The sequence below is a fragment of the Pelodiscus sinensis genome, chromosome 3 (assembly GCF_049634645.1).
Source record: "Pelodiscus sinensis isolate JC-2024 chromosome 3, ASM4963464v1, whole genome shotgun sequence".
In the NCBI taxonomy this organism is placed as follows: domain Eukaryota; kingdom Metazoa; phylum Chordata; order Testudines; family Trionychidae; genus Pelodiscus; species Pelodiscus sinensis.
The window spans coordinates 51,295,605-51,322,216 of NC_134713.1; the positions used below are offsets into that span (position 1 = coordinate 51,295,605).

General features: G+C 41.1%; 1 protein-coding gene across 1 annotated transcript in view; it reads right to left on the reverse strand.

Moving 5' to 3' along the window:
• Positions 1-25,395, reverse strand: part of LMBRD1 (LMBR1 domain containing 1) — a 168,160-nt gene extending 142,765 nt beyond the window's left edge. The window contains exons 1-4 of the mRNA XM_006127231.4: positions 25,262-25,395; positions 23,153-23,329; positions 17,931-17,991; positions 332-429 (exon numbers count right to left, since the gene is read on the reverse strand). Coding sequence (XP_006127293.1) covers positions 332-429; positions 17,931-17,991; positions 23,153-23,329; positions 25,262-25,321 — 396 coding nt within the window. The 5' untranslated portion in view covers positions 25,322-25,395. The remainder of the gene's footprint in view (positions 1-331; positions 430-17,930; positions 17,992-23,152; positions 23,330-25,261) is intronic.
• Between the last annotated feature and the right edge of the window lie 1,217 nt (positions 25,396-26,612).

The following is a 26,612-nucleotide window of genomic DNA, read 5'->3' on the forward strand; positions in this document are numbered from 1 at the left end:
CTCCTACAATGGAGCATTAAAGAGGGCATGTCATGAATAGCTTAATATTAAGCTAAGTATTCATATTGCAACTCATATCTCTGAAAGTAAACTTACTCTAAAGCAGTCTGCTGAGTTTCTTTATAACAAAAGTAAACATCAGTTTATTCAAATTAGACTCGAATGTTAGAACATCAATGTAGGTTTTTGTTTAAAATTAAGATCACATAATGGTTCAACAATGTTGCTTTGAACAGTTGAAATAGGGCAGCTGTTAAACTTCATTCTTATTTGACTACTGAATTCATACCTTAAGAAGAGACAAAGCTAGGTGTAGCATAACTGAACTTACTGAGCATGTGTTGGTATCATCCTCATCCTTCTCCTCGTAATAGAAATAAACAAAAGGGATCCACAAAAACACAGAGAACAGTATGATGGAATACAAAGCTGAGGGGAAAAAAAGCAGAAGGATTAAGTTGTTTTGACTTAATTGTTACATAGCAAAAGCTAAAAGTTAACTGGTAGAATAATCAAAATCTTAGATCACCATTTCCTCTCATCAACTAAAAAAAGGTGTCATTGTGAGTCTCTCTCTCTCTCTCTCTCTAGGGCAAGTGAGGCATGATTGCAGTGAGTCTATTTCTTTGCTGGTCAGATAAAACATTTACTATGCATCAACCATTAAGATGAACCTGTCAAGTTTCAACAGTAAGGCATAACTGGTAATGCAATTTTTCAAATGACATGCAATTATGTGATCAAATTATCTCTGCTATTATTCCTACATATGTTGTCAGTCATGTGATCTTTAGAGATATGTCATGATTTTTTTCTACACAATAAGCCATCAATAATTATTGAATCTATGTTTCATGTACAAATAAGTTGGACTCCAACCATCAATTAATATTATTGCCAATAAGCTGTCAGGCATTATTAGGGAAGAAAGCTGTAGAACAAAGTATTTCAATAGCCAGGACCCTTTCATGCCTCAACACTTGAAACCACAAAATAAATTCTATCACTGAGACTGAGCCCTTCCAACAAAGGGGGAGGAGTAAAGGGTGAAGGAAAAATCCACCAATAGCCAAAAAATTAAAATTAGTTGCTGGCTCACTTTTCACACAGTTAGGAAGACAAGGAAGAGATGTGCCATTCATCTCAGAGAGGGGAGCTATCGCTAATTACCAGATTCCCGGCATCCGTAGGAAAAGTTGAGCTTTCCTCTAATTGTCAGGAAGATGTTCTAATGACACACCCTTACCGCTGCAGCATGCCTTATACTTCAAAGTTGTGACCAGCTGAGACCCACCCACCCGAACACTTTCAGTCGTGATAGCGACCGAGTAGGAATGAACAGAGAAGAGCACAATATATATAAGATGACAAGGGGAAGATTAAATAGCAGAGTTCATTCGTTTACAAAGTACGTGAAACAATATTAAGTTTATGAAATAAAGTTCTCTGAAAGTTGTCTTCACTCAGATTGCCTCCTTACAGTCTTCTCTTCTCTCCTTCACTAAATGTATAGAATGCAATGTGCAATTCCTGTGCACAAAATTCTAAATGTTCTCAAAAATGAAGTAATGAGCAGCACTCTGATTAGAGTAAATATTAGCACATCTGAATATAAAATGACAAAATTTAAGATAGGCCATTTAAGCTAAACCCTTCATACTACTCATATTCATTCTAAGAAATGTAATGCTAATTGGATTTACAAGTGAAATAGAAATTCATCTCAGCCCAAGAAAATGCTGTGTCTGGAAAACTGACAGCTTGCTTAGTGAAGAGTGTTTTGGATGGTCATCTTAATCAACTTACTTTAAATTAACTTGCAGTTTATTTGCACAATGTTGCATAGATTTATCTACATTGTTCCCTCCTCCCCACTCCCAACAAGGTACAGCCCACAATCACTAGACCATTTCCTTCATCAAAAGCTGAAGGAAATTTTTAATTTGGGATGTTGACTAATCCTCCATCCAATAAGCAAATGTTTATCAGATAGTCGACTAGTTCTAGTTCCCCCCACCCCGTCTCCGCCACACACACTCCTTTCTTCCTCTAGCAGAGGGAGGCAGCAAAAGTGGAATGGGGGCATTTCAAAGCAGCAGCACCGCAGAGCCCAGGGTCAGCTGGGGACTCCCCCACTAAGAGAGACCCCTGCTGGTCCTATACTCCCCACAGCACTTTCGCCTTTTAAGCATAGCAACAGCTCTGTTGCTACTCTTCAAAGGCGGAGGCTTATCGACTAATCAAATAGTCAATGCAAACTGCATCGACTATTCGATTAGCCAGTTAATTTGAATAGTCTTAAAACAATGGGGTTTAGTAGTTATGGTGGAGCTGAAGGGCCATATGTAAAAGCAAGTCTAGAGCCTAATTCCAAGCAGACTACCAATGACTTCTGGGCATGAAGAGACAGGCTTTTCTCTAGGACACTGCTGAAGTAAGCCCTATGTATGAGTACTTCTTGAAAAATCTCAGGCAATTTTTCTTCTACATTATTATCCAGGTACATGATGGGAAATAAGCATTTCTTATATATCAGGTTCCTCTAAAGGCATCAAATTGGTCACCAGAAACTACTACTCCCTTTTCCAAATTTAGACCACAAACTCTTGGATTTTACTTGGGTCTCTGGTAGTATTGTCAAGAAGCCAGGTTGGAGGTCTAGAGGTTGGTGACATTGAAAATAGCCTTCATCTTGGATTCACAGACTGAGAATGACCAAATTTAGTTTAAGAAAACTCTTCTCAAACATGAAGCTAGAAAAAGATAAGGCTGTTCAGTGCCCCCCCAGCAGACCAGGGAGACGAGGAGCAGCTTTTCTCAGCAGACACCTCAGCTTGAGAATAAAGGACTGAGGGAAGTGAGGTGTGGGAGAATAAAACTGAGCTCTGGAGAAATGTTTGGCTAGAGTTTCCCCTACAATATGTACCAGTTCCGACTTACATACAATTGCAACTTAAGAACAAACCTACAGTCCCTATCTTGTACGTAACCCAGGGACTGCCTGTATTTTGACCAAACTAATAAAATCAATCTGATGTGCTTTTAATGTCTTTAAGAATAAAGTACTATGCAATGTAATTCTGCTGGAGTATTCTAGGTTTTAAAATATTGATTATTGTACACAGTTTCCCCTTGACAAGCTATTCTGACACTAGATCATTTTCTTCATTAGAAATGAGCTGGGTTTGTCTCTTCAAAGCACCATGCAGCATAAAAAATTGCATGCAACTTACACATATGTTTAAATTTAGTGTGAAGTGGAGAAAGCTGAACATAGCTACCTTAACCAAAACTTAATACAAAAGAAATACACAAGTCAGAATTAGCCCTCATAACACTCTAAAAAAAGATTTAAGTGTATTGGCATTATGAAAATAAATGTTGTACCCTGTAATGCCCTCAAGGTTGAGTTTTATAACATTAAAAGTAGAATTTCTGAATAGATGTTAATATATTAAATCATAACAAAACATTTAAAAATAGGTAATTGTTGGTAATCTGTTTAAACTTTCATTGGTCAGAAGCACAAACACAAACAGGGCAAAAATCTTACAGAAAAGAACTATTCCAGCAGTTTCTCAGTGTTAACTCAGTGCCTGTTACAGCCTCTCCACGAGTTAAGAACGAATTATGCACCAAATACTTGGTCGCAATTCGATTTGTTAGTAACTCAGACACCACTGAGTTACATAACGACTGCACTGTTCGTAAGCACGGGTTGCATTCATAACTCTTGGACCGCCTTTACGACCACTCCATGGGAGCTTTGGTCGTAAATGCAAACGGTCGTAACTCGACCATTCACAACTCTGGGACCAGCTGTAATCTGCTCCTTGTTTCCCAGGCTACCTTCAAAATTGAAGAATGATCATGAGTACCATACATTTAAAGCAGAACTGATGAACCTTTTTAGGGTTGGGTGCTTCTGACCCACAGAGGAAAAAATAAAAATTCAGTCATGGGCTATACACAAGTGAAAAGCAAAAACAAGCCTTCACTGATGTGGCCCCAGCCTGAGAAGGTGACAGACACTCCACATTCTGCTCACGAGGCAGAGCCTGGGGGTTAGGGGACGGAAGGGCAGGTCAAGCTAGTAAATTTTGTATGATCCAGCCCCACTGGGGAGGGGGAGGGAGAGGAGGAGGGCTGGAGCACTATCACAGGCTCCTCAACACTGGGGGAGAGCCCTAAGCTTTGGGGTCTGGATACAGGCAAGCCTGGATGCATCTGGCCTGAGGTTCCCCACCCCGATGTCCTACTTCTAAAAATCTGAATGCTTTACATCACTATACTGCAAAATCCACTAGTGCCTTAATACATTTGGATCAAAATTCATGCAATTAACTCAGAACAAATTATGATTAATCACAATGTTAAACAATAGAATACCAATTTAAATTTATTAAATTTTGGATTGTTACCTACATTTTCAAGTCGGGTTGCAAGGCATCCGGTTTTCACCCAGACAGTCCAGTATTTGTGGGCTCCATCTGGTAAAAACATAGGAAATACCAGACATGTGCAATGTCTGGTATTTCCTGTTTCCCTGGGACAGAAGCCCAGTGGGGACAATTTTCATCTGGCAGGGGTGGGGGAGTGAGGAGTGCGCCAAATGAAGGGGGAGTAGGAGGGGATAATTGCCGGGCGCCTCGCTAGGGGGGACTGGGTTGGGGTGGGAGCGGAGTGCATGCTGCTCTGGCCCACGTGACCAGCAGAGATCAGGAACTGGCCACGCAATGGCTCCCTCTCTACAATGCGAGATGAGGCAGCCAGGCCAGGTGGGAGGAGCAGACACTTTAAAAGTCAGATTATTCCTCTGTGCCTGGATCTGCAGGGGGCAGGAGGGGAGAGATTTGATTGGAGTGGGGGCTTCCCAAGGCTGGGGATGCCTGCTTCAGGTGGAGGGGGAGTGCACTGGGATGGCGGGATGCTCGGGGCGGGATGCTCTGAGGCAGGGGTGTGTGCATTGGGATGGGGAGACTGGGGAAGGTGGGTGCATTGGTGGTTATTGTGTGGTCCTAAACTGAAGAATGGTACAACTTGCTTGACACTTTTTTTGGGGGGGAGGGGGGAGGAAGGGAGTTAATAACTTTGGTCTCCTCCCTCCCTCCCCCGGACAGAATTTTTTCCCCAGTGCTTTTTTTTGGAGGGGGTGTTCAGTTTTTGTTGTTAAACCATCTGGCAACCCTATCTTCAAATACCTGGATTACTACACTACTACAACACAATATAAAGTGTGCAGTGCTCACTTCATATTTCTGACTACAAATATTTGCACTGTAAACATGTCAAAAGTATTTTAGTTAGCCAGTAAGACTAAAGAATTTAATGAGGCAAGAATAACCAAATTAAATTTTATGCTAAACATTTAAACCTTCTTTCAACGAATTCAGACTCCTCAGACTGTCCCAATGTTTTTTATTATTATGCCTGTGTAAGTTGCTTTGACTTGTTCCAGTATTAAAAAGGAAAACAAAACAAAGAGCCCACACCCACTCTACATTCCATCTATAGAGAAGTTCAACAGCCTGAGCATCTAATCAGCATAATCTGAGGTTTAAAAATACTATCTTTGGTATGGATGAAGTCCAGGCATCTGTCCTAATACACTTTTTAAAAAATTCTCGTGGTTTTGTTATAAGTGATTCACAAACTTACAATACTAAAAGTTGTTATTTCTTTGTAGACATTATCACTTAAGACATTTCAGAACAGCAGTGATTCGATCTCACAATGCTTTTTGGCACCTAAACAAATATGAAGTGTTCAAGTTAAAGAAGGCTTCATATTAAACAGATTATTCCTTTTCTCTCAATGCACCCTTTAACACCGTGGAGGTAGGGAGACTTGAGGACTGGGTGCCTAGTGGAGAAAGTGTATAGTAGAAAAGTTTGTGTTCGTATTAATGGTCATATTACACTGGTTTTCAGTAGAATTTGAGTACATTCTCTCACCTATGTTATTTATTCTAATGATTATCAGATGACAAGTCTCATTAAAGCTAAAACATGACGTAAAATTTAAAACTTTGGTTTTAGATGATCTTGGGTATGTGGATGGTACTAGTTTACTTGGATAGACTGACTAATTATCACTAATGTTGGAAGAACTGTGAAAAACTGCATAATCTAGGAGATTTAAGATCAAGTGTGATAAAAACCAAAGCATTCACACCTCTAATGAAACTGAAGCAAACGGCCTGCCTATCTGGTTAGTCTGAGGCCAGAAAATTCTTTATCTGAAGAAAAAAATTACACATGGATCAGATTTGCATCTATGACCACATTTCAGCATCTTCAAAGGTCTCAGGATAAAGATCTGAAATACGATACAGAAACGTGGCTGTTAAATGAATTATTTACAGTATCAAAACTTATGGCACATTAACATCTGTAAATTTGACTTGTCTCAAAGCACAAGACTGCATTTTGCCAGGATTGTCTATGTTACACCAGTAGAGAATAAGATGGTTATAATGGAGGGGTTATGTCCAATACACAAAGGTGGTACACTTTTACAGAAGGTTTACAGAGTTGAAGTCAAAGTCAAACAAGACGGAATTTTAAAAGGTGCAACTGATGAATTTAAGAACCTAAACATTCCCATACTACCTCTTGCAGAAGCAAGGGGACTTCCAAGTATTTGTTCCTGGTAACACTATCAGACAGCATGTAGAATCGAAGACTTTGTGGCCTAAATTTGGAAAAGCAACTAGTAATTTCTGATGACTGATATTGATACCATGAGAGGAACCAAGATGGATGTCTATTCTATGTGCCAAAAGAGGTATATAACAGCCAAGCGAATCTTCTGCTACTGCCTAACTTAAGTGAGAAAACACACATCAGAAAAGGGCAACTAAAATGATTAGGGGTTTGGAATGGGTCCTATATGGGGAGAGGTTATAGCGACTGGGACTTTTCAGTTTAGAAAAGAGGAGACTGGGGAGGATATGATAGAGGTATATAAAATTATGAGTGGTGTGGAGAGGGCCGATAAAGACAAGTTATTTATTAGTTCCCTAAATAGAAGAACTAGAGGACACCAAATGAAATTAATGGGGAGCAGGTTTAAAACCAATACAAGAAAGTTCTTCTTCACACAGCGTGTAGTCAACCTGTGGAACTCCTTGCCAGAGGAGGCTGTGAAGGCAAGGACTATAATAGAGTTTAAAGAGAAGCTAGATAATTTCATGGAGGTTAGGTCCATAAAAGGCTATTAGCCAGGGGATAAAATGGTGTCCTTGGCCTGTGTTTGTCAGAGGCTGGAGAGGGATGGCAGAAGACAAATCGCTTGATCATTGTCTTCGGTCCACCCTCTCTGGGGCACCTGGTGCTGGCCACTGTCAGCAGACAGAATACTGGGCTAGATGGACCTTTGGTCTGACCCAGTACGGCCGTTCTTATGTTCTTATCATACATAGTGTTTCAACAACCACAAATTTAATCACAATGACCTAATTTTGTAAGTTTTACATTAAGTGTGGTGATTGAGTTGAATAGCTCAAAGTAGGCAAAAGAGGCTAGCTTAATATTAAATAGAGTACTTCCAGCCAATAACTGTACAACTTCTCTTGATTAGGAAGCACAGACCAAAGAATCTCAAATCTCACCTCTATTCACAGAATTTAAGCAATGCACCATGTGGATCAATATCTTGTTTTTCAATAGTGGCCAATGTCAGCTGCTTCGGCAGGAATGAGCAGAACAGACCATCCGGGGTTGACTATTTTCAGCTTCTTACAAACAGAGGTGAGATACTCAAACTTGGATTGCATCCCTTCCCAACCTGGTTAATAGCCATTGATGAACTAGATAAATTCATGAAGGACACATTCCTTTCTAAACTGGTCTTCACAACCTCTTCCAGCAAAGTTCCCCACATTGACAGTGCACTGAGTGAAGAAATACTTCCTTCTTGCTCCCTGTTAATTTTGTTTGGTGACCTAGTTTTTGTGTTGAGATAGCAAATAAAGTGCTTACTCTATCTTAACACCAGACATGATTTTATGCAACTATCATATCTCCTCAGTCATGTCTTTTCTAAGCTGAAAAGTTCCAGTCCTATTCATCTCAGATGGCAGCCATTCCAAACCCCTAATAGTTTTTTGTTGCCCATTACTGTACCTTTCCCAATGCCAATAAACCTTTTTTGAAATCGGGATGCCGCATCTGCACATGGTATTCAAAAAATGTGTACATACCATGGATATAGAAAAGTAACATGATAGTCTGCTTTTTATATATATATCCCTTCCTTGATGACTCCCATGGTGGTTTACCTTTTTAAATGCAGCTGCATATGAGTGGATATTTTCAGAGATCTATCCACAATGACTCCAAGCTGCAAGAACCAACATTAAGAATTGATTTAGTTTCTCCACAATGGCCTTTTTCTTCTTTGGGTGATCCTTTTGCATCTCTGTTGGCCAGTAGCCCCACGGATTTTTTTAACAAACCTCCTGCTTCTGATGTAAGCAAAATATTGTGCCATTACCGAGCCTTTGGCTATCTAAATTTTTAAACTCTCCTACTTATAATGTAATACTTCACATGCCAGAGTTTGTTATTTTTCCTATTTCCTCTACAGGATTTAAACTTCCACTTTTCAAAGAGGGCCTCTAACTGCTTCATTTACTTTGTTGTTTCACTTGTGCGGCACCTTTTTGGTCCTCACTAAATTTTTTTTACTATAGGACATTTATTCATTCTGTAATACAAGACAGGACAATGATTTTTACATCGCCACTTATTCAATTGACAACTGGCAGCCAATCAGCATAACAAGTTGATCAATAGACTCTTTTGTAAATGCAATTAATATGTCATGTTTACCATAAACACATTTTCCTCATTAAATTTATGCCAACCCCAAAGTAATGGAATACAATCAATGTTCACTGAACAAACAGTCCTTGGCTTCACTTGGTAAGACTGAGTGAAAAAATACTCTGAATGTCATTTTGTTGTAATTAAGAGTGAACCTGAAGGGACCTTGAAAGCTATGACATACATTTTCAGCTTCTAGTCTAGAATACTCTTCCCTTTCTTCGTTGCTAGATAGGAAAAGGTTGTAAAACTATTTTCCTTTAACATGGTAGCAAATGGGGACTAGGATTATAAAGCAATAATTTAGTAGTCCTTGATTGAATATGGATTACTGTTTTCTTGAGGAGTTAACCTGACTGTCTTTCCTCTCCATTATGTCTGAAGGCCATTACTCTTTCAAGCTGCAATTCTGACCCAACTGTAGAGAATTCAGTTGCTGAAAGTTTTATTTAGTCTTTCAGAAAGACTACAGTTTCAGAAACTGCTGGCCTTTCATTTGACTTTGGAGATCAATAACCTGGAGGACATAGGGATTCTATACTGAAGGAAATGTTTTTATACAATTATATTTGCTTACAACATGCTTCAAAAATGTTCATATTACATAAGTACCTGTAATTTTCTTTAGGGACATAAAGAAAGAAGGAGAAATGTTTAAAGACAAAATATTGAATTCTCATGAATTAAATATTTCTATGGTCCCCTCTGCTACTTTGAGAATATGCATGACTGGAATATTGGTCAGGAAGGGCTAGCAGGGAAAACAGGGGAGTGGTGTTACTTTACATATTAAACGGTATATATTTGGACTGAGGTTCAGATAGAATTAGGAGACAGACTTATTAAACATCTCTGGCTAAGGACATGGATAAAATACCATGAATGAGATCAGGGCATGTGGTCTACTACAGACCCTCTAATCAGGAACAGATGGATGGGGATTGTTTTTAATTGTTAAAAAAAGGTCCAAAGCATAGGACTTGGTGGTGACAGGGGATTTCAGCTACCCAGGCATTTATTGGGAAACCACCACAACAGGACACAGATTAACAGGCATACACTCATTTGTTAAACTGCGTTTTGTGAAAGTCTATTCAAGAATGTTGTGAGTCTTATAAAGGCTATTACCTTTTCTGGTGCTCTTGACTGCACATCAGGGTAATGGTCAAACAATTTGACTATCTATACTTTTATAGTGTGTGCATAAATTTTGCTAAAAATTACTTAGAAACTATGTATTATTGTTGGATACAGTATAAAACATGTATTATTTCCTAATTCCTTATCAAACTGACTAAATGCAAAATAGCAAAAGGCAGACCAATACTGTTAGTTCAATACATAAACCTCTACCACCATCTGGAGGCAGAACTGTGTTATGGCATTAAAAATGTGAACAGTATATTAAATTAAGTGTAATCAAGTTGATACCTCAAACACATGATATTTAAGCTAAAGCTATCACAACTTTTTGAAAAAGTAGCTCAGCCTCCATTTTTAGTGGTGCTGAACTTTCCTCAAATTACCCTTTAAAATTCTTTTAATATTGTTTTTCACACTTATTTTTTGCTGAGAATGAAGCATTATTTCTTCAAAATTAATCAATGAAAATCTATTATACAGTTTGAAGTCTCCCATTCTATGTATACCACTAAATGAACTATGGTTTTACATCCCTTTATTATAGTCCAATAGCTGTAAATGTGGAATTTTTGCTTTCCTGTCTGAAAAAACTCGTCAAAAACAAACAATGTATCCCACACAATATTGTTTCCTTGTGAAATTAATGTGCATTCAATTTAGTCTAACATTTTTAGGTCTGTTAGGTCTTACTACTCAGTAAGGCTATGTCTACACTGTAGAGATATTTTGAGATCCTTCTGGTATCCTGAAATAGATATTCCGCATCTTAAGAGCAAACCCGTTATCAAAATATAATGGGCTCGCTATTCCAACATCCCTGTAAACCTCATTGTACGAGGGTTAATGGACATTTTGAAGTAAGCTATTTCAAAATTACCTCAAATTATGTAGCTTATTTCAAAGTAAGAGTGCTATGTAGATGCACCCCAAGGAGGCAAATGAAAACACTAGAGCATAATTTCTCAAACTATGGGGAGGGATGCTCAAACTATGTGCTTTCACTTTATTTTAGGAGCTCTGTTGGTCTGCCCTAGGCAGTAGGGGCTCATGCAGAAAGGCCACATACACCTAGGAATTAGGGATAGAGGATAGACGGAGCCTCGCCACCTCAACTCAAGCTCTCCTTTTCCCCTGTTCCATCTCCTGCTGTCAGTCCAGAGATGGCAGCAGCAGAAGCTCAGAGCTTAGTGTTTCAATGAGGTGGTAAGTCTGCAGTGAGAAGTGATAAATATGACTTTTCACATTGTCATCCTTACTTCCATGCCACTGCTGGCTCAGTGCAGTCTCCAGAGCAAGCAGCCTGGCCAGAAGGAGCAGCTGCTTTCTCCTTTGCCTTCAGAGTTGGATAACGTTATATATACACACCAAGGGTTAGGAAAGTAAATGATTGTTGACACAGAAGTGTGGCCAAATCAAATAAGTTTGAGAATCATCAATTCAGAGAATCCAACAACTGTACACAGTTAATCAAATCATTTCCTCATAGAGCAAATTACTAAGATCTCCCTCAACACTTATTTGTCCAGAGAATTTAATGAAAACTTAACTAAGACCACAAGAATTGTTAGGGGGAATGCAACATACCTGCAGTACCTGACATTATACCATCACAGGTTGGACATTTGTGGTCTGGCACCCTTGGGGCCTGGTAGGTCCCAAACAAGGGAATTTGCCAACCAGGGGAAGTCCCCTGTCACTGATCTCCCAGGCACCAGTGGACTCCGCTTCTGGCTCCAGCCTGCCCCACTGGCTTCAGCCAACTGTGCTGCCAACCCAGGCTAAACCCCTCAGCCCTGGAACTCCCAAGTGAGCTGCCTAAGCCCCTGCTGCACTCCTAGCCGTGCCACCAGAGCTCCGCATGCTGCCTGAGCCCCCTGCTACAGGGTTCCTAGATCTACCACAGGGCTCTCTGTACCACCTGATCCCCTGCCATAGGGCTCCTGGATACACCACTAGAGCTCTCCACAATAGATGAGGGCTCCTTTATGCTGCCAGAACCCTGTCATGGGGCACCCCCATGCACTGCAGGACTCCCCACACCACCTGAGCCCCTGCCGCTCTTCCTGCATGCACCACCAGTGCCTCATACAGACCTGTTCCCTGTAGATGGGCTACTGGTACAACCCTAAGTAAGACATCACTACAGGGAGCAGTTCTGTACAACCCACCAGAGCTCCCCGTGCCATGGAATTCCCTGCACTGCCTGAGTACCTCCCACAGGATCTCTGGCTACTCCACTAGAGCTCCCTGAACAGGAAGGTCCTCTGCCGCAGGGCTCGCAGCTGCATTACAGATTCACCATGCTGCTTAAGCCCTCTGGCGCTGTACTCCCCACATTGCCTGAGCTCTCTACCCACCACTGGCTTCCCTGCCCCTGGGCTCTCTGGTCTGGCAACATCTGGACCATGGCTGTTCCATAGACCAGAGAGTCTCAGTTTAGGGAGGAACAACATGAATAATTTAGCCATTTAAAAGAAGAAGTCCTCTTTTATGCAAGTATCAAGAGCAGATGAAGTGAATCCAAAAAGCCCTTGCGTGTCTCAAGTCTAGACAATCCAACCTGAGTGGGTAGGCAAAGTTACCACCCTAATATACTTTTAAGAACTTTTTTGCTGAGGTCTAGCACCTTTGGGTTCAATGCTGTGCACTAAAGCTTTTGGGAAATTTTCAATTATTTCTTTTGTTGAAAGATACCAACTGTTTAAAAATTGAAACTGTATGAAGCATTCTCAGGACCAGGATAGAATTTCTTATCAAAACCAAACAAATCCCAAGCATAAAACCAAAAATATTGCAGTATGTTAGGCTGCTCATCTGGGATGTGGGAGACCCAAGTTTAAGTCCAGGCTTTCAGTCAGCTTAAAGCACTAAGCTACTAGCTATTTGGGAAGGTAAATGTTTTGGTAAAAGGTTTCAAAAGCTGTATTTCATCCCCACATGGAACAAAACCAAAATACTGAAATTTTATGCAGAACAATTCTTGTTTTCCATTTGGCCCTATGCAGAACTTCAATCCAATTCCCAATCTAATGGTAATATCAGCAGTGAGGGCTCTCTTCCAAGCCACACATGTTTTTTTTTAAAAAAATGTTCACATCTATTTAGTTGAACATTTTTTTCCTATTTATACCCATTACTGAAAAGAATTGATAATACAACCCCAGAATATATATAGTTAAAAGGAACTTGACACGTACCTATAGTCACCAGGATGAAAGTTTGGTAACATTTTAAGTTAGTAATATTCTCAAGTGGTCCCTCTTCCTATGGTTATTGGTGAAATTCTGATACAAAGAATTAATAGGCCAAAATGCAAGAACATTTCTTCATAAAGATATTTCTCATATTTTATAGTACCCTCAGGAATCAGAATACATCACTGTTTGAGGAGAAAATGTAATTACTGACCCAGTAGGAAGATGCAGCCAAGAAAGCAAACTCCAGTGCAACCTTGACACTAAATCAGGTACAGAGTAATGACAAACCAACACAGGGGATGACGTATTTTTAAATAAATGTTGATTGCCGCTTTTGTAGCAGTACTATCAATACAAGCCACAATAAAGACAGCATTTAGTAAGTCAGATGAATTCTAGGACTGCAGCTTGGGACTAGGCATTTTAATTTTTTCTGGAATCTTCACTGTAAAATAGGCCCCTTGTTCCAAAACATGAATGAATGTCTGTACTTTCAAATTTGAAAGGCACTATACACATGCTTTAGGTCTTTAGGTTCCACTTTAAAGCAGAGTATGATAATACAGTTACCAGGTACATCTAGCACAATTTATGCCAACATTGCTTCAAGAGTATTCTCTCCTCCAGAAGAGAAATTCAAATTAAGTAGGTCTTCTTTTGGGGGGGTGGGGGGGGCGGGTTTAAAAGACCACACATTTTTTCCCGTATCACAAAAAAGTTTCCCTTTTCCTGAATGTGTTTAGCCTTCAATATGTATTATTCATCATTAAAATGTATTACATAATTCAACATATTCATGCTCCTACCACATGATCATTTTGTAGAGTCCTTCATTAATCGCAGGCGTTAACACGTCAATTGACAGCCCTAATTGATTTCAATAATATAAAGGTTGCACTGCTCACATTATTTTTTAGTTACAAATATTTGCATTGCAAGTCTACTCAGTCCTTGTTCAGCTAAGGAGAGAAACGAGTTTAGTTACAAATTGTAGGAGATAATGCTGCCTGCTTATTTATAGCATCACCTGAAAAGTGAGACCAGACATTCAGATGGTACTGTATTAGCTGGCCTTGCAAAATATGAATCTTAAGTGCCAGATGCGCTAAATGTCCCATCAAACTTCAACCACCATTCTATAGGGGACATGTCCACGCTGATGACAGGCTCTGCTCGATAATGATCCAAAGCACTGTGGACCGATGAATATTACTTTTTTGTCATCTGAATCAGATGCTACCAGCAGAAGATTCATTTCCTTTTTGCTGTTTCCAATTCTGTAGTTCCCACATCAGAGTGTTGCTCTTAAGACTTCTGAAAGGATGTGCTACGCGTTTGTCCCTCTCAAATTTTGGAAAGCACTTTAGATTGTGTCACCTTGGATTGAGTGCTAGCTATCGTTTAGAAGTCTCACACTGGTGCCTTTTGTATTTTGTGAAATCTGCAGTAAAACTATTCTTAAAACATGTGCTGAGTCATTATCTGAGACCAATATAACATGAAACATATGGAAGAATACTGGTAACAAAAGCTGGATATGTACATGTTCTCTCTCCAAGTAGTTCAGTCAAATTAATTGACACAATTTTTTGAAGTGAGTGTCATCAGCATGGAAGCATGTCCTCTGGAATGGTGGCCAAAGCATGAAGATGCATAGAAATATTTAGCATATCTGGAATGTACATGCTATGCTGTGCCACCTACAGAAGTACCATGTGAAGGCCCCTTGTCACTTTTTTAGCAACATTGTAAATATGGAAGTGGACGATATCTCCCATAAATGTAAACAAACTTGTGCAGCCCATCACTAAGACACAAGAAGTAGGACTGAATGGACTTGAAAGCTCTGAAGTTTTATATTTCATTTAAAAAGGGGATTTGTACATAATTCTACATTTTAAGTTCAACTTTGATGATGAGATTGAACTATAGTACTTGCATTAGATGAATTAAAATACTATTTTTTGGTTACCAAGCAAATATCTGAAACCAAAAATAAAGTAAGCAACGTACACTTTGCATTGTGTTATAAATGAAATGCATTTGAAAATGTAGAAAACATTCACAAATATTTAATGAGGTATTAATAGTGTGATTAAAACATTAATCATGTGACAAATTTTGCAGAGATACTACAGTTATTTAAGTTAGGAAATCAGGATTGGTTATATCTCGAAATCTGTTTCCCCAGAGCCCCAATTACGCCCACTGATAATTCTGACAGATCTCCAAAACGGTAAGAGCTAGAAACACCAAATTTTGAACAGATACTACTGATTTCTTAACTTCAGTAACTGCATTGGCTATATCTCAAAATCAGTTCCCCCGGTTCCCCCAGAGTCCCAACTGGGCCCTCTGATAATTAGCTTTTAGTAGCACCTGATCATAGACATTTGTTGGACTCTTCTGTTAAGCACGTCACAAACTGCAACTATGAGATCCTAGAGGATAAAGCATGTGGGCACCTGCAGCACCATCAAGGGAAAGCCCATGGAGGAGAGGCTACAGTGAAGCAAAGAATCAGAAACCTCCCCTATACTAGTGCACCAGCTGGTCTCCAAGACAGACCCAAATATGGCTAATGCTGGCTGGGGTCTAGCCTTGCTAATTGTGGCTGAGAGAAGCCTCCAGCTATCACAGCCTCTCAACATCTTCACGCAGCTGGGCTCCGACTGAACCCCTTCTGGAAACTAAAGTTGCTTCCCTCCCCACACACCCAAACAAGCCATCCCATCACTCGCCCTCCTTTGGGCTGCATGCATTCTCCTAGCAGGGCTGTGTGCATTATCAGCAAGTGCCATGGGCATTATGCACTTTGCAGGATTCAGCTCACAGTACAAAGAGGAGGTGAATAGGAGGAGAAGGTTTTGAGCACAGTGGACTTTGAGGAGGACACAGTACACTCAGAACAGCCTTCTCTCATTAGTATAGGTATGTTCAGGTGCTGCATGTTCTGATCATCTAGATATCACTAACTGCATCTGGTCTGAAGGCATTTCACTTTGTCTTATCAATGCAACCGGTCCAGCTGCCGCTAGGAAGTCCATTCAGGTTGCCCCATGGAGCATGCACTGAAGGCACTGGGGGAGTGGCTACTTGGGGAGCAGTGATTTGATGCTGCTGTAGAGCCCAGGAGACATCCCCTCCATTTGTCAGGGTTTCTGGCAAGGAGGCTGCAGGCATTGATTTGCATAGAGTCTTTAGAGAAGATGGGCCTTCCTGATTTGTGGGGATTGAGAAAAGAGATCCTATGGGATTTATGCAGGACAATGTAGCACTTTAAAGACTAACAAGATGGTTTATTAGATGATGAGCTTTTGTGGGCCAGACCCACTTCCTCAGGTCAACCTGATCTGAGGAAGTGGGTCTGGCCCATGAAAGCTCATCATCTAATAAACCATCTTGTTAGTCTTTAAAGTGCTACATTGTCCTGCATTTTGCTTCAACTACCCCAGACTAACACGGCTACATTTCTATCACTATGGGATTTATCATTTTGTAAGCACATCACTAGCTATGTTTACTTTTCTCTGATATATTACTTTTAAGAAATGTTTTCAATAAAATATGCTATGTTAATGTAACTGACATAGTTCATTCATCACACCTTTTATGCCAGGTATTTCTGTTAGTATCCTCTATTACAAATAATGTTTTATTTAGAATGGACAGATTGCAGAGATGGGTTCAACACTTTCTAGAAAAAAATAGTTTAAAAGCCACAGAAAACCACATTTTTGAAGTGAATTGGAAGTTACTCTAATCTGGTTTTCTTCCTTTTGTTTTGCTTAGGCTAATTACCTGTATGTTCCATTAAGCTCATTTACTAGTGTGAATATAGTCCTCATGCAGTGTCTGAACAATGAATGGTCTTACCTACCATAAGTATTACAATTTAAAGAAAATTGCACTGAGTTAGGTACAGTAGCAATACCTTTCATTACCTTAATGGAGAAAACCTCAACATACCCTGCTACATGTTAAAAAGGTGACAAGAGTAGGGCAAGAAATTCCCTAAGGAACTCATTAATGTCTATTAACCATAGTGTAAACCGTGTAGTATATGTCTGCATGCCCAAACACATTAGCCAAGTTTTAAGCATTGATTTATTTAAATGTATTAAAAGCTTTTATTGTAGACAGAATATGAAAACTCATGCTGAGTTATAACTAGGGATGTTAAATTTCAATTAATTGACTAAATCAAATAGTCAGTGGAATCTCATTGACTATCTGATTAGTTGATAAAAACTACCCCATTACACGTTTCAAATGTACAAGAGCCCCAGTAGGGGCGCTAGTACATTTCAAAGATTTAAATGCTTTATGGAGCCCAGAGCCAGCGAGGCATCCAACTGACCCTGGGGTCCATGTGGGCACTTACGCTTTGAAATGTACAAAAGCCCCAGTGGGGACTCTTCTACATTTCCAAGTTGGTGGCCACTGTGCTCCTGCCCCCTCCCATGGAGCTGGGGGAAACCAGCTTTTAAGCCGGCTCCTTCCATTACCCCCTGTTTTTCTCCCTCCTTGCTGCCTCTTTGTGATAGAAGCAGCAGGAGAGAGGTGGGGAGGGAAGTGACTAGTCGACTATCCAAAAAGCAAAAGTTTACCAGGATAGCTGACGCTAGTTGACTAGCTGCTTACATCACTAATTATAGTGTCCTAAAAATCTTACAATACAATACTTTTATTGGAAAGTATAAATGCATAATCCAGACTCGAAGAAAATCCTAATTTTAGAAATTGTTTCAAAAATACTCACTGTAATATCCATATAGTACTGTGTCCTCAATTTGTCTTGTAACATTAGCATCAGCCCACTCCTAGTAAGATTGAAGAGAAAAATTATGCAATACTTATTTCACAACAGCTATTCTTGCAATCTATATAGAACATTTTTTAGTTTGCAAATAAGTTCCTATTGTCAAACGTTTAAACTAGGAAACATGAGATTTTGTTCTTGGTGGTTTACATGAAGTTAGTCAATTTTTCTTCCAGAAGTGTATGAATTAAGACTCAGATGTATCATTCTGAATAAAAACAGCATGGGTGTGGTAAAAAGGCTGTGTAATTATTCTTAATTACTGAAGCACTGATATTAATAACTAGGAGGTTGTATTTGTTTTGATCATTCAGTTTCATAATATTTAAATGCAAGAATGTCATCTATAATAGCCAGCATGGAACAACTCTTGGATCAAAATTAAAGACAAATATCAATAAAACAAGTTATTTATGATTGAAAACTTAATAAAGAGCATTTAAATAGATCTGATAGTTATTACCATAGTATACTTGCACTATTACCATACAAATATGACAAGTAATTTTGGAAGAAATACATATGAACAGACAGCCCCCACTGCACTGGCTACTAGGGTTTATTATTGTTCAGTCTTGAGAGAGTATGTCCAAATGAGGTATGTACATTAAAAAAAACTTTCCAAATAAGATGCTGAATATATAAATAATAGGTCAGGGATTTTCTAACTGGGGATCATGACTCCTCTGGGGATGCAAGCTGAAAGCCTCCACCTCCAAACCAAGCTTTGCCTCCAGCACTTAAATGGTGTTAAATATTTTTTAATTGATAAGTGGGGATCATTCCATAGGCTGGATGTGTGAAAGGGATCACCACCAGTACAGGCATTTGAGAAGCACTGTATTAGGTGGATTCAAAGCCTGCTTAAGAAGTCATAGTAGGTTGATCATGTAGGCAGGTGTATGCTAACTTCTTACATTCCAACCTGGCCTACACGCAATAGTTAGGTCAATGTAAGGCAGCTCTCAGACCAAATTATGTAAGTGGGTACACTACAGCCTTGTACCATTAGTGTCCTGCTACACTGACATAACTTTACCTCCATGAGAAACACTTATGTTGGTGTAGTTATGGTGAACTGGTGTCTGTATGGACACAGAGTTATTCACATTGGCTGTCTTGTCAATTTCATGCTTCATGCCGGATCCATAAAAGAGACAAGGAAGCTATGCTGCTTGAGCACAGTTGTCTCAGGCTCCCCACTTAGCTGCTGCCTGTATGCTCCCCACTCAGGGAACCATGAAGCCCAAATGGGTGCTACCCCTGCATCTACAACTGGGAGCAGGGAGGCAAAACACAGGGGAGCTGTAAGCCCCACACCACCCTCTTCAATCTGTGGTAGTGCTCCTGATAGGGTCTATTTGGTATGGAGCTTCCTTTTATCATAACTTAAAGCAAGGCAAAGGTTAGGTTGTGCCAGGAAAATGGGCTGTGTCTAGAAAGACACGGTCTCAGAAAACCATACAGAAAAAAAGAGACAGAATCACCAGGCAGGTAAAGGGGGCTGGTTGAGAGTGCATTACACCCTATGCCATGACTACTCCCAGAGCCTCAATTTCCCCAAGCACACTTTAAGAAAGGCAAAATGGGCTGAAGCACTCCCCTTCCCACGAGTCATATGGGAACACTGCTGGCTGCTTCACTTCATCAGGGAGCAAGGGGAAATGTACAACTTGCTGCATTCCTAACTCCGTCCAGGTTCATCTGCTCCCTGTGCTCCCCAGACATACATCTTGCCCCAACTGTGCCTGCTGGAGCAGCAAAGGCCATAAAAACAGCCATACTGGGTCAGACCAAAAGGTCCATCTCCATGAGAAGCATATCTCCATGGCTTCTCATCTGGCCCCAAGCTGCTGCAGTGAAAGACAACTCAGGTTGTCCTCTCCACCCAGGGCAGCCTGCATACTGAACCCCTCATCCTCAGCTGCACCCTACAGCAATGAAGCATTTTTTTTAAAGTACATAATTGAGTTTAGGACCCAAGTAAATCTAGTAGGTTTTTTAAAATAATTAAGAGTGTCTGTGTATTAGTCTCTCTTGGCCCAGAGATGACATACAGACTAACTTGGCTACCCCTCTGAAGATTAAGTAACAGGAAAAACTTAAATAGACTAGTAGCACCTTAAAGACTAACAAAACATGGAGATGGTATCATAAGCTTTCATGGGCACAGCCCACTTCTTCAGATGACAGGAATGCTAGAAGTCCAGATACAAAAAATAAATAAGGGAAGGGGAAAGGGAGAAGAGGAGAAGGAAAAAAAAAAAGAAAAAAAAGGGGGAGGGGAGGAAGAAGAAAGACAATGAGTAGATAAGCTTCAGAGGGGTAGCCGAGTTAGTAACAGGAAAAAAAACAAATAGTGTACTCCAGCAACTTAAACTGCTCTCCAAGTGCAAGTCTATTCCTGACACCTATTTGTCAAATAAACATCTATTCCATATTGTATACCCTTTATGAATCATCAAGTTCACAGTAAGACAAAAACTTTGTGAAGTTCATTGCCTCACAATCATAACCAAGTTTGGAGCAGGATCTGATTACCCATTATATTTCTATCCATTCTCTTCCCAAGATGGAAGAAAATAAGAAACTTTCACATATGCTGCAAAGCTTAGCAGATATGGGTTCTGGAAGATTAAGAAGAGCACATTCCTATGTTAAGTGCTTCTCAGGGAGGCAATAAAATGGAGAATTTAGGTGGAAAAAGATTTAGCTTGTGCTCAACCCACGCTACAGTAGCCATTTCTAAGCAACACTTCAGAGACAGGATTTTGGAACAGATTTATATGAAGAGAATAAGGAAATAATTTTGACAGAAGAGTTCTCATACATGGTAGGAGGGGTTCTACCCCCCCCCCCCCCCCCCATAGCAAGTATTAAAAATGAATGCAGTCCTTTTAATTATGTAGACTTTATGGGAGATGGTGTTAACTTAAACATATGGTCACAGTGAAACTTCTTTGCTCTGAAAAAAGGTCGTGTCAAAAGTAGTATTTCATATTGTCTTTAGACATACAGTCATAGGGACACAATAGCAAGCAGCTCATTAGCCTGGCATTGATTTAGCCACAAAGCACTACTCTTAGCCATCAGTTAAAGCTATTGAAAAACCCTGAAAGAGTGATGCCAGGAATTAAGACGACTGCAACAGAATTGCATGCCACTTTTTTTTCAAAAAGAGACAAAGTAGAGTTTGATATCTGTGTACCAAATAAACTTCATATGTAGCAGTTGCTAAAGAGGAGCAACAGGAACAGCAGCAGCCACGTGAAATGTACCAACAGCAGGACGTAACAGAAAGTTTGCTTTGTCAATTGTTAATTATTTTTAAAATGCAAGTTACATACAGGAAGAAAAGTATGTAGGGAATATTATATGAATAGTAAAAGTTTTTGATTGCTAATAAATGTGTGTATTATTTCCATTTCCTTGAAAATTTCTTTGTTCTTGGATTAGGGCCCTACCCAATTCACGGTCCATTTTGGTCATTTTCAGTCAAAATTTTAAAGATATCCTCAATTTCATATTTCAGATATTTAAATCTGAAATCTCATAGTGCTGAACTGTAGCAGTCTGGAGAGCAGTAACTGCTGGCCAAGAATCTAGCTCTGAAGTCAGAACATCCACCAACAGCAGCGCAGAAATAAGGACTAGTTTATCTAAACCAAAAATTATTAAACCAATGATATGACACGGTACAGTTTGAGCTGCTAATTCCAGGGGGGGGGGAAAAAAGCCAGTTTTACAATAAAATGATACTTAAGTGACAAAGAGTCCGACACTTTGAACTGGTTTAAGTTTTATGACAGACTTACAGTATTATATGAAAATCTGCTTTTCATATAATCAAACCATAACTTCAGATGCTGTAACACCACACTTTTGCACATTTTGTTGTAGACTTTAGAAGATGCATAGTGTGACTAAACTGACAGGAACAGAAACATACATAATGAGGAAGTAGTTTCCCTATTCAAGTTAGAGGCTACAGGAACACGCTTGAAGAAGATGCAAAGCAGAAGAAAAGTTTGTTGATTCTTAATAAAAATAAAAATCCATATGCTCAAAGGTGGAAGATTTTTCACATTGACAAGAAAAATCTTAAGGTTCATCCAGTTTAAAATCTGAACATTACGCATTGTATCTGATTCACCAAGAAACAGTAGCATGGATGCAAATAATCCACCCTTTAAGTGTGTAAAGCGTCTGACTTAACCTTCAATCTGATTGTTCCTAATGCATGCAAGTGCATGTGTTTGAGATTAAACACAAATGTGTGGACAGCCATGGTAAGGCAATGTACATAAGCAATCTTTGTAGCAGCAGGGAAGTGATTTAAGTCACAATTAAAACTGTCAATTAAAAAGTAAATTACGAAATCAGCAAGCAAAAAGATAGTTTTATTTTAATCCTATTTTTTAATTTAAGAATAAAACTTTAAAATGTTTCTTGATACATTTGTGCAGTTGTAGCACCATCAAGATAACGTTTCTTACATCAATGGAAGGAACTTGTGTAAGTTTTACTGAATTCTTCCATCAACCTAACCACATCTATCAATGGTTAGTTCAATTTAACAATGACACCCATGGAAGATAAGTTTCACAGGGTAGACAAAATTTTCAGGGTAGGCAAATTGATCTAATGTTTAAGTGTAGAGCAGACCTTGGGATTCAGAGCTCATTAGAACAGATGCATCTTGTTCTGTTCTTTGGGTATATTTATAACCTTATATAAAGATGACAAGATAGTTCATACTATAAATATTTTCTGTATTTTAGAAGTCTCTCCTCATTTCTGTTAATGCAGGATTAAATGAACAACCCCTCCTCCCCCCCCCCCCCACACACAAGATAATTCTTGTATATGTTATAAAAGAGTTTTCAATATTCATATTTTATGAGAGAACAGCAGGTTTACATTACCAGGTTATGAGGATAAAGTCTATTTTAGGAATAAATGACAAGGCCCATTAGTTTATAATACTAATGGTTCTTTCAAGACAAAAAATTCCAGCAATGAAACATAATTGCTAAAACATTAGTTCTATAGTTTAATAACTCAGAATGAAGAGATAATGAAAAGGGAGAGGAGAAAACATATGATAAAACAATTATGGGACCAGATATTGGCATTCAATAAGATTTGCAAGTAGACCATACCTTAAATGTGCCATTTTGATTTTTCATATATGAAACCAGAAAAATGTCCACTGGCAGAAGTGCTGATGTGATAAGTGCAATTGCCAATGCAAAAATAGCTGTTATGGTAGAAATTACTTCACTTTCTCGACGACTCTGGTATTTGCGCACATAAACCCAGCAGAAAGCCAGAATAGCCTGAAATACAAAAGAGAATCAACTGAGCAAAAATATCAAATATCATTCAAGTTAAAATGTATTTCTACTCTGTATAGATACTTGATTGCTCTCATCATGACAGCATCTTCTGGCTATGTATTAAACATGATTAACATCTGGTACAGGTTGGATTTCCCTCTTTGAAATGCAAAAAAATATGGCACACACCACACCCACAATCACAAAGCAACCTCTACCACCCCCCTTCAACAGCCATGTATAGTATTTATGGTAGTAAGATTGATAACATCTCATATCTCACTCTTGCATTACTGAGATCCTCTCACACACATACACTCACCATGTGATTGTATACTGGTGGGCAGACAGATGCTGTATTTTCAACAGTATTTAGTAGTGATCTATTATTTAAACTACAGGAGGAACACTATCTTTAACTAGAAACATTAACCTGCGGAATTTGCATTTACTCTTTCGATACTCTAGAATAGTCTAGGTGAGCCTTTCCATCCTATTCAGATTCATGAAAAAAACAAATTAAAATTGTTTTTCTGGCAAGTGGCAAATTCATAAGTCATCAGCCAAGACAATCAAATGCTAACAACCTAGTAACGATGGCTAGTTTTTTCTCTCTACTTCAAAGGAGGGCAGCCTAATAACATGGCTACCGTTCACTCTATTATTTCAAGTGTCAAAGGCCTGTGTGGCAGGACCTAGGAGTCAAAACCCGACTGATAAACTGATGGCCAATATGGTTCCAGTTTCTCCTTTAAAAAAAGGTATGAAATTACACCCAAGACAAGCAACAGTAGGATAAGCTAAGTCAGGCATTCAGAAGTTAGGATGTGCTGGAACTAGGACTACTGTCAAACCTCAAGACAGTGCCTTATGGTATGGTCTGCAACTACACTACCGCAGGCTGCTTTTCAGGCTGATCCTGCATCACTCCTGAAAGCAGCTGGCATGTACAGCAATGGCTCCATGGTGCCATGTGCAGCCCCTCATATACAAGCACTGAGCCCACAGCTTCTACTGGCCACAGTTTCCCATTATTGAGCAATGGGAGCAGCAGGAGTGGTGTCTACAGGCAAGGAGAACATGTGGAGACCCCCTGCTCCACCTCTCTCAGGAGCTGCAGGGACATGCCAGCCACTTCCAGGAGCAGCAGTTACTATGTGGATAAATTACTCCAGCCACATCAGGTTAGTCATTTTTGGAACTCACTAATCAAATAATTAAATTTAAGCATAAGAGAGAAATGAAAATTATGAAATGCACAGACCAGTCAGAAACCAAAAACAACACACTTCACAGGCAGTAACAGAAGTAACCACCACCACCCACATTTCTGTTATGTCAGGAGATGGGAGCGAAGGACAGTGTGTGTTTGTCAGGCTGAGATTTGCCTTGCCAAGCTCTCTCCATCTCCTTCTGTGTGGAAGTAGGTTCAGAAGTGGGGGCAGACACCCTGACATCAGCACCCCCTTCATCCCTCCCACACCTTGCACAGCAAACAGAAGCAGTATGAGAGCTTCCTGGCCAAACCAGGTAGGATCAACTGTCAGAGGCTCCAAGATCTAGGGGTAGATCCTGATCTATTGCTGGTAGGTGGCCACTGCTCGACCAGCTATCCCGAGACTCCAGGAAGAGAGGTGTAGGAGCCCAGCCTGTAGCCGCAGACGCGAAGGGGATGTGCACCGCCTCCGTTACCCCCATGGGGGAGGGGCCGACACCCCGTTAGTTACCCCACAAGCAGCAAGGAGGGAAGAGACTGGGGGAGTCCATTAGCCCGGACACTACACAGCCCCCGAGCAGGGCGGAGGCGGGGAGCGCTCGGCCCTTTGCCCCAGAGACTGCACGGAGGGGGGGGAGGGGAGGGAGGAGCCGCACGGAGCCTCGGCCGGACAGCCCGGGGAATGGCTCCAATGGAGCCGCGCCGCCTCCGCCTACCAGCAGCGAAAGGCCGAAGAGGCACCAGCCCGTGAGCAGCTCCGAAGAGGCCGCCGCCATCTTCACTTCCGGCAACAGCGCCAACGCCGCCCTGCGCGGGGAGGAGCTATTTAAAGGGGCGGGGCTCGGCCAGTTACTATGGAAACCGCTAAACACCCTCAAGGCGCATGGCTGCGAGGTGCACGTCACTGCGGCAGCTGCCAATGAGGAGAGGGGGCTCCGGCGCCGCGTTCTTCGGCTCTCGAAGCGGGAAGCACGTCGGGCTCTGGGTGATCCCCGCCGGGCCCCAGCTCCGCGGCGGGCGGGGCTCCCGGCTGCGGCTCAGGGCCCGGGTCGTGGTGCCGCGCGTCCGGATTTCGGCGAGAGGGTCCGGACAAAAAGGGCGCAGCGGGGCCCAGGGCTGACGCAGGCTCCCTGCCTGCCCTAGCGCCGTGTGGCTCCCAAAAGTGACCAGCAGGGCCCTGCGGCCTCAGGGTTCAGGGGTGGCCCGGGAGGCTCCGTGTCCTGCTTCTGCCCCTAGTGCCGTCTCTGCAGCTCCCATTGGCTGAGAACTGCAACCAGTGGGGGATGCGGGAGCGATACCTGCAGGCGTGAGGGCAGCACTCAGAGCCTCCTCCGGGCTACCCGTGCACCTACGGGATGCAAGGAGCTGGCGGGAGCTTACTGAGAGCCGTACTAAGTGTCACCAGGACCTTGCACCCTTAACCCACGCATGAACCCCAATCTGCTGCCCCAGCCCAAAGTCTTAACATCCCTTCTGGAGCCTGCCCCCCCCCCCACATACATACCTGCAACACCCTTGCCCCAGCTTGCAGCTCTCTCCTAACCCTGAACTGTTGGTTACTGGCCCCAGCTAGGATCTACACCCCCTCACCTGTTACCTGTAAGCTGTGTGCTTGTGCAGCCGCTCAGATGAGATTCTAATGCCACCCAGCTGATTAGCAGCACAACATATAGGTTTCTCCTGGTCAGATGTGAGTGGTGACAAGAGATGGAGGACATTGGCAATGGCGTGCCCCTTCCCCCCCTGCCCGCAACCCAGGGAGTGGCCAGGACAACCCCTTCTGCCTCAATCCCCACCTTTCCCCACCCCTGCTCTGCCTTCACCCTTGCTCTGCACTTGCTTCACCAAACTCTGCCTCTTGCCACAGCTGAGGCAGCCTAGGGGACTAATGGGGTTATGGAACTTGTGTCAGCAGCAGGAGTCTGCACTGCCTCTCCCCTGCAGTCACCAACACCAGCTTTCTTGAAGTCCACGGTCTTTATTTTGCTGTTCTTTCTACTATTTTTTAGAATTATGAACTGTACTATTTCATTATTACTTTCACTCAGGCTGCCTTCCACTTTCAAA